The following is a 17,341-nucleotide window of genomic DNA, read 5'->3' on the forward strand; positions in this document are numbered from 1 at the left end:
GACCATTGTTATCTTTACCCTTACCTTATCTAATAATAGTCTTCAAAATTTAAACAAAAGTTCTCTTCTTAAGATTATAATATACCTTGCTACTTTCACCCATACTTATGATATAAGCATACTACATAATATAAATTGATGCATTTGTATATTAATATTTTGTTTAAGTTAAATTGTATTTTTTTAAATCTTTTCAAATCCCATAAAACTCAAAGGTGAAGATCATACGAATTTGTTTTTGAGAAAAAAAATTAAGAAATAAAAAAGTTTTAGAATTTTTTTTTGAAAACATCAATGAAGACTTTTTTACATTTAATTGAACTTTAAAAAATAATAAATTGCATCATGTAGCTCTTGATTTTTTGTCGACTACCGTTTTTTTATTGATGTGATCCTTGATATAGTAAACATGATTTATAAATTTATTATATCGATAGTTCGTAAATAAAGAAGTTATTTTTTTGTTGCTTTTGCATTTTTTTAGGGCGTTATCTTGATTTATTTGGATTGATCTTTATTATAAATATGGTTTTTTTGGGTGAATCTTCGTTTTGTATATATAAAAATTTGAAATCAAAATATTATTTAATTGATATTAAGTTATTTACCGCCTGAATCAACCCATTAAAGATGATAATTATTTTGATATAGATTAAAGAACGTAAGAATGGAAGTTCAACTGGTAAGATAATCGGATACACATAAACAATTATATAAGGATTCATTTTTATTATTAAGCAGAAAGACAAAAATAAAAACAAGTGGACCCACTGAATAATACATTGCCAAATATAAATATATCTACATTATTCACTTCAAACGGGCAGACTAGGCTCGACTCCTAATTTTCTTCTTGATGGCCTCTCTCAAACCATCTTTTGTTTCTTTATTTGAATCACTCTTCTCCTACAAAACAAAACAATGGGTTTTATTGTTGAACTGTTTAAAAATCAAAACATGCAAAACAATGTGAAATGATGCACCTTGACGAATGGTAAAAAGAGAGGTTTTAGTTTATGTTACCTTTGGAGTAGTGTCAAAGCCGTAGCTTAGTAGTGGTGAGGAGGAGGGGGTGAAGAGTAGACATAATGGGGTGATGGTGGTGGAGGGGAGTGTACAGGCGGTGGTGGAGACTTGTACTCGTAAGGATGCTTGGGTGGTGATGGTGGTGGAGGTGGTGGGGACTTGTACTTGTAAAGGGGTGGAGGATAGTACACCGGAGGTGGTGGAGACTTGTATACTGGAGGTGGCGGGGGTGGAGACTCGTACTTATAAGGATGTTTAGGTGGTGATGGTGGTGGTGGTGGAGACTTGTACTTGTAAGGGGGTGGAGGATAGTGCACCGGGGATGGTGGAGACTTATACTTGTAAACTGGAGGTGGCGGGGGTGGAGACTTGTACTTATAAGGATGTTTAGGTGGTGATGGTGGTGGTGGTGGAGACTTGTACTTATAAGGATGTTTGGGTGGTAATGGCGACGGTGGTGGAGACTTGTACTTATAAGGATGCTTGGGTGGTGGTGGTGGTGGGGACTTATATTTGTAAGGTGGTGGAGGATAGTGCACTGGAGGTAGTGGTGGTGATTTGTACTTGTAAACTAGAGTTGGGGGTGGTGGAGGAGATTTATATTTATATGGGTGCTTTGGTGGAGGTGGGGGAGACTTGTACTTATAAACCGGGGGAGGAGGAGGAGGAGGAGACTTGTAAGGCGGATGATGATAATGCACCGGTGGAGGTGGTGGAGACTTATACTTGTAAGGCTTCTCGTGTGGCTTCTCGTGTGGCTTCTCATGTGCAACCCACATGCAACTATAACTCTTAAAGTACATAATAAATGCACTCACCTAGTAAGCCTCGTTAATATGCTTTAAGGATGTCCAGCTATTCGACAACCTTATCTTTGCTCTTTTTCTTGCTTGACTCCGAAGCTTGGTTATGATATACACAAGCATCAAATAAGTGAACATACCATACCAATGTTAGTATACTCTCTAAAATTTATACTTTTAATAATACTTAAAAGTACTATTATATTCAATTTCTATCAAAATTCGTCCTATCTTAATTTTCTAGACTCAATAGTATCAGTACCGCTACCATGGTATCGATACTTCTATACTATGGTACTGATACTCCCTTTCAGTATCGATACCATTTTGCGTTCTGGAATCCATGGTATCGATACCCATATCAGTATCGATATCGATACTAATTGCATTAGTATCGATAATGTTCATCATATTTCTTCAAATTTAAACCTATAATATCGGTAATATTCTTCCAGTACCAATACCCTTACCCAGATTTTCCATTTATCAGCTCAATTTTTACCCAAATTTCGTCAAATTCCCTTACTTTTACCTCCAACAATACTATTAAGCTCTTCTTTACTTATCCCAACTAACTTTCCTACATTTAGCTCCTTAAAACATCTAAAATCTCCAAAGAACGTCTCAAACCAAAAATCATACTACTTTTTCTAACATGTTTTTAATCACATCCAAGGCTTCTAATCTCTTATCTACTTCTTTGACAAGTCAATCATGCTTGTAAACATCAATAAAGACTCATATTTCAACAAATCACTCAAAACACATTTTCTTCAATCTCCACTAAGTCATCCATTTATTAGTTTTAATCCTCTTTAAACCTTCCTTAAGCTTTCACCACACTTAAGGTTTCAAGAACAAACAAAAAATGAAAGGAAAAACTAGCTAAATAAAGCCTTACCTTTAGCTATGGAGGAGAGCTTAAGCAACAGGGGAAGAAGAAGAGAACATAGATTGTTTAATCCTTTTTTCCCCTTTTTCCTTTACTTTAAATACCTTATTAAAAATAAATTTTAAATTAATTTCCCTCTAAAAGACCAAAACACCCTTTCATTCTTCCATTCTTACTAATTGGTCTTAAATCAATAATTTTTAAATCATTTCTTATACTTTATCAATTATTCAATTTAATCCTCCAAATTTTAAATCCTTTCATTAAGATCACTGATTCGATACTTGGGGTATTACAGGTTTTTTACGAGAGATAGCCTAGAAACAACTTAGAATACTCTGTTGAGCATCGTATTAATTGGAAGATGTTAAGCATTCATTAAGGACAAGACTTAGGATTCCAAGATAAACCCAACCATTTATCTTTCTTGAGAGTTCCAAACATATGAAGTTGTTTCGTTGTCTTATCTTGCATATCCATTTCTCATCACAATTTCGCTACAGTGTTTCATTATTTTATTTTTTGCTACATCGTTTCATACTCTTCTTATTTTTCCATAGCATTCACATCAATTGTTCATATCATTACATATACGTATTTGTTCATAGTTTAAGTGTACATACTTTACTTGATTTCCCTCCAATCCCTATGGAGACGATACTTACTTATCACTTTATTATTTGTTCGAGTGTATACTTGCGTATCAATTTATAGTACACTCACACACGCAACAATTAGATTTCCAACAGAAACTTTACTAATTATAAGATCCCAAAGTGAAATTGAATTGCGTTTAGCTTCCAGAGGAAGGCCCAAGTAGTCTAAGGGAAAAACCCCACAAATCATCCTATATGAGAAGCCCAATATGTTGAAAGGACCTTGTCAGCGTTAATCCCAAAAATCATACTCTTAATATTATTAATTTGGAGACTAGACGCGAATTCAAAAACTGGAAAAACTCTTTTAAGATTCCTTACTTTCAATTCAGAAGCACCATAAAAAATCAGGAGATCATCTGCGAATTGTAGATGAGAAATAGTTACAGAGTTACTCCCATGCCCAACTGGAATGTCAGAAAAGAAATCAATGTCCTCTGCTTTAGAGATCATCAAGATAAGAGCTTTACTAATGATATTAAGTAGAAGAGGGGATAACAGACATCCTTCTCTAATACCTTTAGAAATTTAAATCGTTCAGTAGGAGAATCATTTACAAGAATCAAAATAGATGCAATAGATATGCGACATAAAATCCATTCAGAACATCAATCTCCAAAACCCATCGCTTTCACGACACAAATAAAAAATTCTAATTCAACTGAGTCATAAGCTTTTTGGAAGTCTATTTTGAAGGCGATACATTTGAATCCACTTTTATGAGCTTAGTCTATCACTTCATTAGCTATCAATGAGCAATCAAGAATTTGTCTTCCTAGAATAAAGGCAAATTGAGATTTACTCATCACACTATCAATACATGATCGGAGTATATTTTCGAGGACTTTGGCTAGTATTTTATACAAGCAGCTGAATAGGCTTATGGGTCGTTATTCATCCGAGATAATGAATTAATCTTCTTCACGATAAGTGTAATGAAGGAGTGATTAATGCAATCATCCCATTTCTGATTATGATAGAAGTCCTTAAATAAGAGGATCACATCGTCCTTCAGGATCGACCATCATTTCTTGAAGAAACTCATGTTGAGATCGACAGGATCAGGAGCACGATTTCCATCCGATGAATGAACGAAATTCCAAATTTCTTCCTCAAAACATACCCTCCAACGTAGCAGCCTGATCTGGATTAAGTTTTTTGAACGAAAGATGAAGGTTCACAAATTCCAAAGCTACCTTTTAATTATAAGCTTTGAAGCAATGATCTTGTACTAGTTCTTTGACAGTGGTTGGATCCCAAAAAAATTGTCCCCGGACTTTAATCCCGATAATGAGTCCCTTTTGCACATATTAGTGGCCGAAAAGTGAAAAAATAGTGTTTTTATCACCTTAAGGGAACCATTTCAGCATAGGGTTTTGGTGCCATGAGCATCCTCGTTTGACAATGAAAGTTGAATTACCTTGCTGCAGTCTCTAATGCTCGAACCCGTGATCTCTAAGAAGAACAACAATTCATTCAACCACTGAGATAAGTTAATTTGTGTTTATTTGATTAATTTACAAAGTATCAATGGTACATTTTTTAAGCATGAGATATGATTGTTTTGCTGTTAAGATAAGCATGAGTGATTGTGTAAAATTACTTACCTTCTGTTTACTAGATATGTATTTATCTGATTCATTTTGAAATCTAATGTGCACTCAAAATACTCGGATCATCTATTGTGGTCAGGTATAGAGTGTTACACATGTATCTTCAAAGAATAATGTGAATTGAAAAAGATCAATGAGTGGAAAATCAACTACGAGATGTTGCTAATAAAATAAAATGAGGAACAAACGAATATGATCAAGATTTTACTTCGAGTGATGTCTATCTTTATTCTCGACTTACAAGTCCTATCCAATTGTAACAAATTAGGTATCTTGTCTGGTAAAAAAAAGGGTATCTTGCGGAGTATTGATAACATCTTCTAATCTTATTTTACATGTGCAAATATCATTAAAGACGGCTTTTCGTATAATAATACTAAAATGTAGTTTAGTTGTTTTGTGGACATTATACCAAACACTTGATAAATATTTGTTCATGGTGACAAAGCTAATATGATAAATATGCAATGTGGAAAAAAGGAATTTGGAACTCAAAGCGAGTGGTTAAAGGGAATGTTGTTCTCCTTACAAGTTTCGAGTTTTGTCACATCCAAATTCCGGAGTTAAATTTTTCTTACTTTTATTTTAAGGACTAAATTAAAACTTTTCGGAGACTAAAATGAAACTTTAACTAAATTCAGACTCAAATCAGAAAGTTTCAAAAGCCAAGGACTTTTGGCATAATTATACCATTTTCTTTTGATGGGTATGAAACCCTACCAAAATCAACAAATTTCCATTTCTGGAAAACCAATCTTCTTTCTCTTCAACCTTCCATTTTTGGAAAATACAAGTCAATGATACTTAAACGTCATTTTACTTCTGACCGAAGCTCCGTTGTTGACACCGCCCGTACCATTAAAGTCCTTGTGTTGTCCCGAGTCCAATGATGATCTATTTGATTGCGTCATCACCAATGTGAGGAGGGATGAATGATAACAAGTTTTCGGTGATGTGTAATCGGGCTCTCCGCTATTCACAAGTGTGAACTGAGGTTCGTAAGTGTCTTAAAACTCTTCTAAATAAGTTTTCAATTTTTTTGTATTTTTTCGGTAGTAGATAAGCCCGCACGGCCCCCCACGTGCCGCCGTTACACGTGGGGAAGGGCCACTAGAAGCGGGCCAACCCGACCTGTTGACTTGATCTAACCCAACTGGCTAACCCGTTGGCCTATTTGCCTGATTCGATCCACCTACGTCTTGTCCGATCCGACCCGTGCACCGTTAGCTCAAACCCAAATATGATCCGACCTAACTGAACTGGCCTAACTCAAATTGGTCTAGCCGAGCCGAGCCGCATCGCGCCACGTTGCACTACTGACCATGCCATTTAACCGTTAACCAGCGTTGACGGTTGATCAGAGTTGAATTTTTCCAAAAACCTCCCTCTTTATGTTTTTCGATGTCCTAAGTCTGATTTTATAGTCCGTTTTGCCAAATTTTGACCAAAAACCCCCAAATTGAGCACGTTAATAAAAAATAATTAGTATTTTTAACATTTCTATTTATTTATTTGGGATCTGATTATGGAATTAATCTGAGATTATAATTTCGTGAAGGTACCCGTGATTCACCTGACTGAAAGTCGACTAGATCCAAGACTTCCCGTCCGAAAGATCAACAAGTTGCACGTTCTGCTAGAGTGACTAGTACCTTTCTATAAATTTTTAATTAAAGTTTATTATTTATCTTATGTTAGGATTTTGAGATAGTTTTTCCGATTCGTAGGGTGTAGTGCTGCCATCGATCGTGATAGGCAGACCCGAGAGTAGGCTACCATCCCAAACTTCTCAGATCGGTACAAGTGTGTTCCTATTGGTGTTACAGTACTATTTTAAATCATCTATCTGAACTATTTTGAAATTTTAAATATTTTGAATGCATGAAATTTGTTTTACCGCATGCTCTGACTTTCAATATCTGATTTACCGCATATTCTGGCATGATCCCTAGTTACCGTATTTTTGTATCTGATTCTAAAAAATGGCATGTTTTGATGTTTTATTAAATTAACTTATCGAATTCATGCATATTTACTATCATTGGGGGTATGATTTGAGTAAGTATTTCAGGTCTAGTCTCTGATTTGTAAGACCTTACTGCATGTACCTCTACTATGTGCACAGGCTAAGATCTTACCGCAGGCTCTTATGCTATTAGCATAAGGTCTTTACTGGACATACATGTGGGTGTATGGTTCAGGGAACCTACACATTATGGTGTTTGGATGGGGTAGTGTTCATGTTTTAAAGAACATGTTATTATAAAATAATTTTACCGAAATAATTTATTTGTATGTTTTATACATCAAGGAGCACACTGGGTGTAATGCCCCAAATGTAGAATTAGAGACTTTATTGAAAGGAGGTAAGATTTGAGAATTTATTTGATAAATTTATATAAGATGAGAATGATTTGGGAATAATAGTTTAGAGCTAAATTGTAGTAATGAAGGAATGAAGGGACATTTTAGTCAAATGGGATTTAGATGAATTTTAAATTCATTTAAAATTTGGTATTAAAGTATAAAGTAAGGGAAAAGGGGAGAAAGTTGGTCAACTTCATTTCTTCTTCTTCTTCTTCTTTTTCCCGTGCTTAACGTTTCTCCATAACTCAAAGGTGAGTTTCCAATTTATTAGTTTACTCCTTGGTTTTTATTGGGGTTTTGATGCGTTGAGTATACTAGAAGCATATGGAAGGATAAAAGGGGATCAAAACTAGGTAATGAAGGAAATATTAGAGATTGAACAAAATGGGTTTTTGCGAGATATGTTGAAATATGAATGTTTAGGGATGTTTATTTGTAAATTTGACTTGTCAAATAGGTAATAAGAGATTAGAAGCCTTGGTCTTGATTAAAAACATATTAGAAAAAGTGGTTAGATTATTAGAATAGAATGTTCTTGAAAGGTTTTAGATGTTCTAAGGGACTAAATGAAGGAAAGTTAGTTAAATTGTTTATAGTTGAGTTTGGTAGCATAACAAGGGCTTTATATATGAATATTTGGTGAAGTGTTAACAATTTTTGGGTAAAAATAGGTTGTTTCGAACAAGGGGTATCGATACCCTATGAATAGGTACCAATACCCTAAGACCAATTTTGATAAACATCTTCAAAGGGTACCGATACCCCAGTAGTGTATCGATACCTGTAAACATCGAATTTAATTTGGGTACCAATACCCCAGTAGTGTATCGATACCTGTAAACATCGAATTTAATTTGGGTATCGATACCTCAGTATTGTATCGATACCCTTCTGAAGGGAAGTATCGGTATCGTACTTAGGGGTACCGATACCTCTTGGGGGGAAATGTGAATTTTGTTCCTTAAGTAGCTTAAGTTATTAGAATCAAATTTATATGTTGAGGTTCTGATAATGTCGTAGGAAGTTGAAAATAAATATGTTGATTAATGTTAAGTTATAAGTGTTAGGAAATATACAAACAACTAACATTGCGCGTGTATTTAATGAATGTTGGATAGATAAAAATCAAACTCCCGAGTCGAGTAAGGCGAAAGGCAAGGGTCAAGTTCCAGAGTAATCATCTTCCTAGTTTGAATATTCAGCAAGGTGAATCAGGTGTGTGCATTTAATTATGTACGTATTTACTAAAATAGTCATGATAGTATGATTTATAGATGAATGTATAGTAAATTACCAAATGACACTTTGTGTGCTAAAATGGTAAGGAAATCATACTAAGTGTATGAATTTCCAGATAGGGCACTTTGTGTGCTAAAATGGTAAGGAAATCATACTAAGTGTATGAATTTCCAGATAGGGCACTCTGTGTGCTAAAGTGGTAAGGAAATTATACTAAATGTATGAATTTCCAGATAGGGCACTTTGTGAGCTAAAATGGTAAGGAAATTATAATAAGTGTATGAATTTCCAGATAGGGCACTTTGTGTACTAAAATGGTAAGGAAATCATACTAGAAGTATGACTTTCCAGATAGGGCACTTTGTGTGCTAAAATGGTAAGAAATTCATATAGATTGTATGAAATTCCAAGTGAATTTATAGAGTGTAGTAATGTTTGATAAATGAGGTTAAAAGCATCAGTGATACAATTTATAGACTTATATACTGTATTTAAGGATTCATTGGAATGGGAAGTATAATTTAATAACTTGTGCTTAGAATTTTACTTGCGATTAATCATGCATCACTATGTAGTACTTAACATGTGATTATTTCACGTGTAGGTTAAGTATAGCTGAGTAAGGAGATCTTTTGGACATTCAGTCAAAGTCGCCTCATCAGTAACCGTATGACACACCTGTCTACATTTTGTTATATTGTAGTTGGCATGTAATAGGCTTTAGTAAAAACACTCTGATAAGTATTTTGTTTTAAAGGTTGTAAAATGATGAAGTGTTTAAACATCGATTTTGTTGTATATTTTAGTTAAGATATGTTTTGTTTTAAGTAAGCTAAATGTTTTTATAAAAATGAAACAAAATTTTACGTATTTTCGTATTAGGAACATTAATATTCGTAATGTGACATATGTGCTTCGTATACGTATGTGTATACGGGATATGGGTGTTACACTGGGCTTTTTAGCTCATTCTTTAATTTTTTTAACTTTTCATATATTACCTGACAGTAGGCTAGCAGACTTGGGATCAGGATGTTCGACCATTCTCCATTTTTGTACCATTGTATATTCTCTACACCATCTCTGTTATATTTTAGTGACACGTGTTTTACTGTCATCTACGTATATTTGTGTACCGATATTTTTTTCTGACAATGCTTCCATATGAACTTCTGGTGATATGTATATATATATATATTTACCATTATGTATTTTCATATTTTACTATTATTCGTATTTTATTTATTGAAATGGATTTTAAGTACGTTTTGAATCTGAAAATTGTCTCTATATATGACATGTGACCGTCTGGATTCGGGTTTATTGTCTAGACCGGGTCTAGGGGGTTACAAATTCAAATAATTACGTCTGTAATATATGTTACGTGAATAGAATTCTAGGGTTCTCTGAACTGTCAAAACTAGTACGAAAAATATATGGGATATACAAAAAGAAACAATGATTCCTAATTTGAATATACGTAAAAATAAGGATAATCGCAATTGAATGGAGTTTGAAAACAAATAAAAAAACTTCAGACTCTACGTAGAGGCTCGCTCCTGAATATGAAACTATTCCATCAATTAGATTAATTATTCAACGATAAGTACTTAAAAGACAAAATCAGAGATGAAAATAAGGTTAATCTCTAATAATGCATTGAAGAATGAGAAATTATATTATAATTAAACTTAGAATATGAGCATTTTTTTTAATTTGTATAAGACAATAACAATTATTTATACAAATTAATCAATATATATATATATATATATATATATATATATATATATATTGCTTTTAGAGAGCATATTATGTGTAGACACTAAAGTTTTACCCGTTTTATTTTTATTATTATTATAATTATTATAATTGTTATAATTATTATAATTATTATAATTATTATATTTTTATTATTATTATTAATAAATATTATTATTACATATTACAAGCCCAATCAAAACTGGACTGACCCAGTTACAAAACAACCCAACCAGCCCAAGTTTGGAAACCCTAAATAGATTAGGGTTTCATCTTCTCCAGTCGCCGCTCCTCTTCTCAGTCGTTGGATCTAACCTTGATCCAACGGCCCACATCCTTCCAGATGAAACCCTAGGGTATCATAACCCTAGGGACATGCGACCGTCGTTTCTGTTGCCGACAATGCTGCTACGACGCCCACCAAAGGCTTCCAGAAGAACCATTCTAGCCGCACACGTCACCCAACAGTGAGTCACCCTTGGAAGTTTGGTGACTCACTAAGCTTTGGCCTTTTAACCGGTCCGAAGACATCGCCGGTGGTGGCTATAAAAGCCACCGAGACCTGCCAACAGAAGAGAGAGAGGAAGAATCCGAGAGTACAACAACACGAACCAAAAACCAGCAAACATAACCACACAATAGCAACAGAGACCAAAAACTGAGATAAAACTGAGTGAGAACGAGGGACTTACCAACAAAGAGAGTTCAATCATCGCCGGAGATGTTGTTTTAACCGAGGTAAACGCTTCGATTTTCCTAGATCTATGGGATTTTAAGGGGATTTAGGGAAAACAAAGGTTGTATTCGGCTTTAGGAGGTAAAAACCTATATTTTGGTGTAATTTGGGAGTTCCGGCGGTGGTGGTTGGTGATGGATCTCGACTGTCGAACGGTGGTCTCTCTCTCAGTTTTAGAGAGAGGCGAGAGAGAAAAATCTCTCAATTTTTAGAGAGAGAGAGAGAGGAAAATAGACAAATGAGAAAACCGTCCATTTAGGCCGGTTAAAAAGGGTTTAAATACCCCTCCCCGAACAGCGTCATTTTGGGGAGGGGTCTGTGTGTAATTTATTAAAGGACAAACCCCGTCCGCAGTCCCTTAATTTTGTAATTTTACATTATAGTCATTGGAATCAAATTTATAATCATTTTAATTCGGCCTCTTAATTTGTTTATTTTATAATTTAGTCATTAATTTACTTACATATAATTTTAGGGAAAATAACTGAAATGGCTATTATAATTTTGTTAAATAATATTTTAGTCCCGAAAGCATATTTTAATTTATTTTAATTTGGTATTGGAATTAGATATAATTTTAATTTAGCCACTAAATTAATTAATAGGTAAAACGGCATGTTTAGCAATTGTAATTTTAAATAAATAATTACGAATTAAGGTATCTAATTTTGATATGTTATATTTTATTCCCTAAGTTTAATATTTTCATTTATTTTACAAGCTTTATTACTTTTTACATTTTAATACTATAGTTTTAATTTTATTTATTTTAAAACATTGTTTAGTTATATTTTACTTTTATATGTTTATCTTTTTAATTATCATTACTATTATTATTATTATTTAGCCATGTAAATATATATATAATAAATAATATTTATTTATTTTATTAAAATCCTATTTATAAATTTAATATATTACTTCTAAATCATTTTAATAATATTTTAATATATATTTATCAATATTAAGAAAGGGCAGTCTTAAAGCAACTGGATGTACATTTTTTGATATTTTTAAATAAAAATAAATATTTCACTTTTAATAAATAATAAATAAATCTATTTTTTTATTATTTTTAGATAAATGTTTTATTAATATTTATTTATTTTTTTAATATTAAGAAAGGAGTTGTCTTAAAGCACCTAGAAGTCATTTTCTCATATTTCTAAATAAATAAATATCTTATTTAATAAAAATATATATATTTATTAATATATTTTCTTAAAATTATATTAATAAATTTAATAGAATTATGAATTAAATATATTTGAATTTTTAATATAGACAATATATAGTTAATGAGTACCAATTTTGGGCGTTATAGGGGTGCTAATCTTTCCCTAAACGTAATCAATCACGAATCTTTTTTTACTAAAATTTTTGGTTATACGCAGATTAGTTTTATCTTTTAAATTATGTTTTATTCAAAACTATTTTAAAATATTGTTTTTATGTATTTGACCTACCTAACCCAAAAAGGTTAATGGCGACTCCCAAAATATTTTTTAATCAAAATCATTTATTTATTCATTTTAAATTTTCCCGCCAAGTAAAGTAAAAAAAATTTCGTGCCCGGGCGAAAATCGGTTACGACAGCTTGGCGACTCCGCTGGGGACTGGTCAAACTTTAAAACCAATTATAAATTGTCTCTATCAATTAGAAATTAAAAATTCATATATTTAATTTATAATCCTTTCTTTTTGAATTTTTTTTATATATATACTTATTATTTTCATAATATTTATATATATTATTTTTTATTAATGTATTTACTTTAGTTTTATTTTCAAAGTATTAAAATTCATTATGTCTTTGTTTGTCAAAGGTTTGAACATTTCTCCTCACACACATCACTTACATTGCATAAACATAAGCTTTATAATCAAGCTTGTCCCTTTTAAGTGGGAGTGAAAGTGACGTTTTCGTGAGAATTTATTCTCTGTATCAGACCTAGCAAGTAGCTTTCGGGGTTCATATGCTCTATGTCTTTGTTAGAATTTATTCTCCGTGTCAGGCATAGAGAAGTGTATCCCCTCGAATTGAACTCGATCCACTTTAGTATGTGATGGACTAGGATTGAGGTTTGGCAGCCCAAGGGGGCACCAACAAGGATAATTCAGGTACCTTTACTCTTAGAACTGAAACTTTGCATATAATAAACCCTAGAAACTCTTCCGATCTGAAGCCATGCTGAAAGTTTGTCCAAAATAGGTGTACACAAAGGAGAAATGAATTCTAACTTTTTCCTTTCAATTTATTTATTTATGTTCTTGTTGAATAAATTGCATGTGAATTTAAATTATTTAAAGTATGTAGAAAGCATGTTTAAATAGAGATATTTAGGTAGACATTATTATTAAATTAATTTTTTCCTTTATTATGTGAACTAATTCATTTCTTTTTGTGTGTTCTTTTATTTTTGTTGTTTGTATAGCATCATACAGGATAAAAGGTATTGATCTTCAAGTTAATCGTCTCATTGGAAAACCTTCATCTATGGATAAAAAGTGTTCAAATCAAATAGTTCCAAACTCAGAGTAAGACAGTGGGCTGAGGACTTATAGAGACAAGGGGGAGACAGTATGCAGGATGATTATGTACTCAAGTTGGCAAGTTATGCTTCGGTTTCTCTATAAAGAAATTATATGCAAGATTTGCGAGGCATTTGGGAGAGTTGGGATTCAAATATGAAGCTACAATTCTACTAGTCTTATGGGGACATCCCATATTTGCTCTATGTCGAAGTTGATGATGACTTGCATTGAGCCCTAATTCAATTCTGGAATCCCGGTTATAATTGCTTCACTTTCAATAAGGAGGATTTGGTTTACTATTGAAGAGTACACAACTTTGCTACATATAGAAGGGGCTTTCGAAAATCAAATTTATTCAAGGTCAGTTAAAACTCAACCTTTCCGAGTTAAATTAGCAAAGATTGCAGGAGTACGAGAGGAATGGGTATTAGCCCACACAAAACAAAAGGGTGAGGGCGAAGGCATTGCTTGGACCAACATCAAAGAAATTATTTAGAGTCATCCAGATGATAAAGTACGATTTGATCTTTTTGCTTTGGGTATATATGGTATTGTAATCTTTCCGAAAGCATTGGGATACATCGAGGCTACAGTAGTAGATTTGTTCGAGCAACTACCAAAAATGATCAATCCTGCTTCTGCAATTCTAGCAGAGAGTTTTTGATCGTTAAGCGCTTGCAGAAGATTGGGAGGTGGACGATTTTCGGGATGTGCACCATTGTTATATGTATGGATCCGTAGCCATTTTTGGAGGACAGAAAAGGTTTCATACTTTCACTTTAGTATGGACTACTCACCGTTGAAAGAGTTTATGGAGTAAGAATGGCCGAAAGAAGTCACGAAAGATATGTGGATCAATTCCCTTCAAAATCTACAAAGCGACGATATCGTTTGGCGTACCCCATGGAAAATTCAAAGAGAATTCTTTTATAAATGTGATGATTACAACTGGGTGATGTTGCTCGGTTTATGGGGAGGAATCGAATATGCACCACTTCTAGTTATGAGGCAGTACGAGGGTTGTCAATTTGTTCCTATTACTGCTGGATTACATTTAGCAAAAATTAAAAAAGAAACATCATGGATGTCGTTACAGCTTGGAAAACAACTTTCTGTATTCAAGCCAAAGCAGCAAAAGTAATGTTAACTCCTGATTATGAGGAATGAAGGTCTGTTAGGAAAAATGAAAATATTCCTCTACCAGACCAAAATGAGGATATCTCTATGGAAGATCGTATTAGGTAAGTTCCATCAGAGATTGAAATCTTAAGAGCTGAGTTTGAAATAGAAAGAGAAGGTTGGTTAAAAGAATTAGAACAAATGAGACAAGATAAAGCTATGTTGGGCGTCGATGTTGACTTTCATTCAGCACAATTTGCAATGTTAAGGGAAAATAAAGAAAAAGTTGATGGTGGATTTCGAGCATTAAAGAAGAATTACCATGAGCTACACAAATCCCAGAGAGCATTAGGATCAAGCAGAGCAACAACACAGATGACCAAAGAATTGAACATTGAGAAATGTCGAGTTGAAGATTTGAAAGAAAATAATAGCCGTTTACTCAAAAGCCTTGAGAAAGGAAAGCAGAAAATGAAGGATTTTGAGGTTGACAAAAGGAAATGAATTATAAAGCACAAAGCTGAAAGCCACGAGATCATGAATGAAATGCAGAAAGAAAGGGATCGAGCCAAAAAATTAGAAGAGATGAAGAATGACATGCTTGAAAGATTTTATGATGAGAAAAATAACATGTTCAAGGGATTTGAATCTGAAATGAACAATTTGATTGTCGAACTTGAAGTCAAGGGCCAAAGGATTGAAGAGTTCGATGTTGAAAAGGAAAATGGGAGTTGGAGAGGAAGAATTTCAACACTAGACTTGAAGTAGAGCAAGAAGTGGCCAGCACTTGGATTCAACGATGTAGAAACAAAAATGTGCAAATCTATAAGCTTAATCAAAGGACACAAGAAGCACGAACAAAGCTTGAAGAGGATCTGGATCAGTCTAGAAACAAAAACTCAGAGTTTAATGCTTACAACTTGCAACTTGAAGAATCATTATTCCAAGAGAAGGTTCGTCTAGGACATAGTGATCTTAAAGAGAGTTATGAGGAGAACGCTTCACTACGAAGATGAATCCGAGATCTTGAAAAAACTCTGCACAGTTGTCAAGTCAGAATTACTGAGTTAGAGCAGACTCTCGAGGGAACTAATGAACAGTGGCAAAAATCTACTGATTTTTTGAAGAAAGAAGTGAAGAAAGAAGTAGTATGGTATTCGAGGCATTGGTACAAATGAGCGAAGTTGCCAGATATGTTGGAGAGTTAGCTGTTGAAGCAAAGATTATTGAGCATCACGTTGATCCAGTTTCTAAGTATGGAAAGAAGATGACATAGATGATGAAAGAATTCATAGAGCTTAATAGGAAAGCTATGCCGTATCTGTAGTTATGAACTATTATAAAGAAACTTTTGTATGCCGATGGAAGTTGTTCTATGACAGTTAACTTTTTGGGATCAATACCTTTTGCATACATTCATTTTGCTTACATTCATTATTCATTGCATTATTTTATTTATGTATAATTTTTATGTTCACATTAAAATAAACATTCATTAAATAAAATTCTAAATAATAATATCAAAAGGACTTTTAATCACAGTTATTCTGGCTAAACGAGAAATTCAACATTACTACGGTACTAGACAAGCTACTAAGAAAATCATGGAGGATAAAATACAACGTCTTAAGGAACAACATAATAAAGAACAAGCAGAAATGAGAATGAAGTTAGAGAAGATTGGATCCATCATTGCAAATTCACAAGACAGTATGATGCAGAAAATAAAAGATACGCTCAGGAAACAAACTACCATTGGAAAAATTCATGAAAATCATGTACCTTCAGACCAGGAACCTATGTATCCTTTAGGTTTTCAACCAGAACCGGTTTATCATTCTGGTATCACACCTGTGCAAATCCATGCTCGCACTTCAGCACATCAAGAAACCAAACCAAATGATAATCAACAAGTGGATCCCGTTTCTTCAAGCAAAAATCTGCTTATATCAGATGTGAAGATAGGGGAATTTAATGCTGAGCATCTGATTCCATATTTGAATAAGAAAGAAAAAGCCAATGAAGAATTAACCAGACAAATCAAGAGCTTAGAGGAAAGAATAAAATCCGTGGAAGTAAATGAATCGTTCTATGGGTTTGACGCTAGCGAGTTGAGTTTGGTCTCGGACCTAATCCTCCCAATCAAATTCAAAGTTCATGAATTTGAGAGATATGATGGTACTACATGCCCTACATCCCACATTACATATTTTGTCGCAGAATGGCAGGTCATGTGAGAGACGAAAAATTGTTAATTCATTGCTTTCAAGATAGTTTGACAGGACCAACTTTAAAGTGGTATACTCAACTGACCAAAGCCAACATTAGATCGTGGAAGGATCTGGAAAAGGCATTCCTAGAGCAGTACCGCCACATAACAGATATGGTCCCTGATAGATGGACTCTCCAAAATCTGGAGAAAAAGAACAATGAAACATTAAGACAATACGCTCAGAGATGGTGTAACACAGCGGCCCAAGTTCAGCCACCTCTATCAGAAAAAGAAGCCACAGTGATGTTCGCCCATACTTTAAAGGCTCCCTATTTAAGCCATTTAATGGGGAACGCCACCAGAAATTTTGCAGATTTGGTCA

General features: G+C 33.6%; 1 protein-coding gene across 1 annotated transcript; it reads right to left on the reverse strand.

Moving 5' to 3' along the window:
* Positions 1 to 866: 866 nt before the first annotated feature.
* LOC120152804 (extensin-like) lies at positions 867 to 1,805 on the reverse strand. Its single transcript, XM_039164931.1, has 2 exons — positions 1,032 to 1,805; positions 867 to 908 (listed from the first exon to the last, which is right to left on the reverse strand). Exon 1 carries the CDS (start codon positions 1,803 to 1,805, stop codon positions 1,050 to 1,052), a length of 756 nt encoding a protein of 251 aa, XP_039020862.1. The 3' UTR covers positions 867 to 908; positions 1,032 to 1,049.
* Positions 1,806 to 17,341: the final 15,536 nt, after the last annotated feature.

This window comes from Hibiscus syriacus, unplaced genomic scaffold (assembly GCF_006381635.1).
Source record: "Hibiscus syriacus cultivar Baekdansim isolate YM2019G1 unplaced genomic scaffold, ASM638163v2 tig00111095_pilon, whole genome shotgun sequence".
Lineage (NCBI taxonomy): Eukaryota > Viridiplantae > Streptophyta > Magnoliopsida > Malvales > Malvaceae > Hibiscus > Hibiscus syriacus.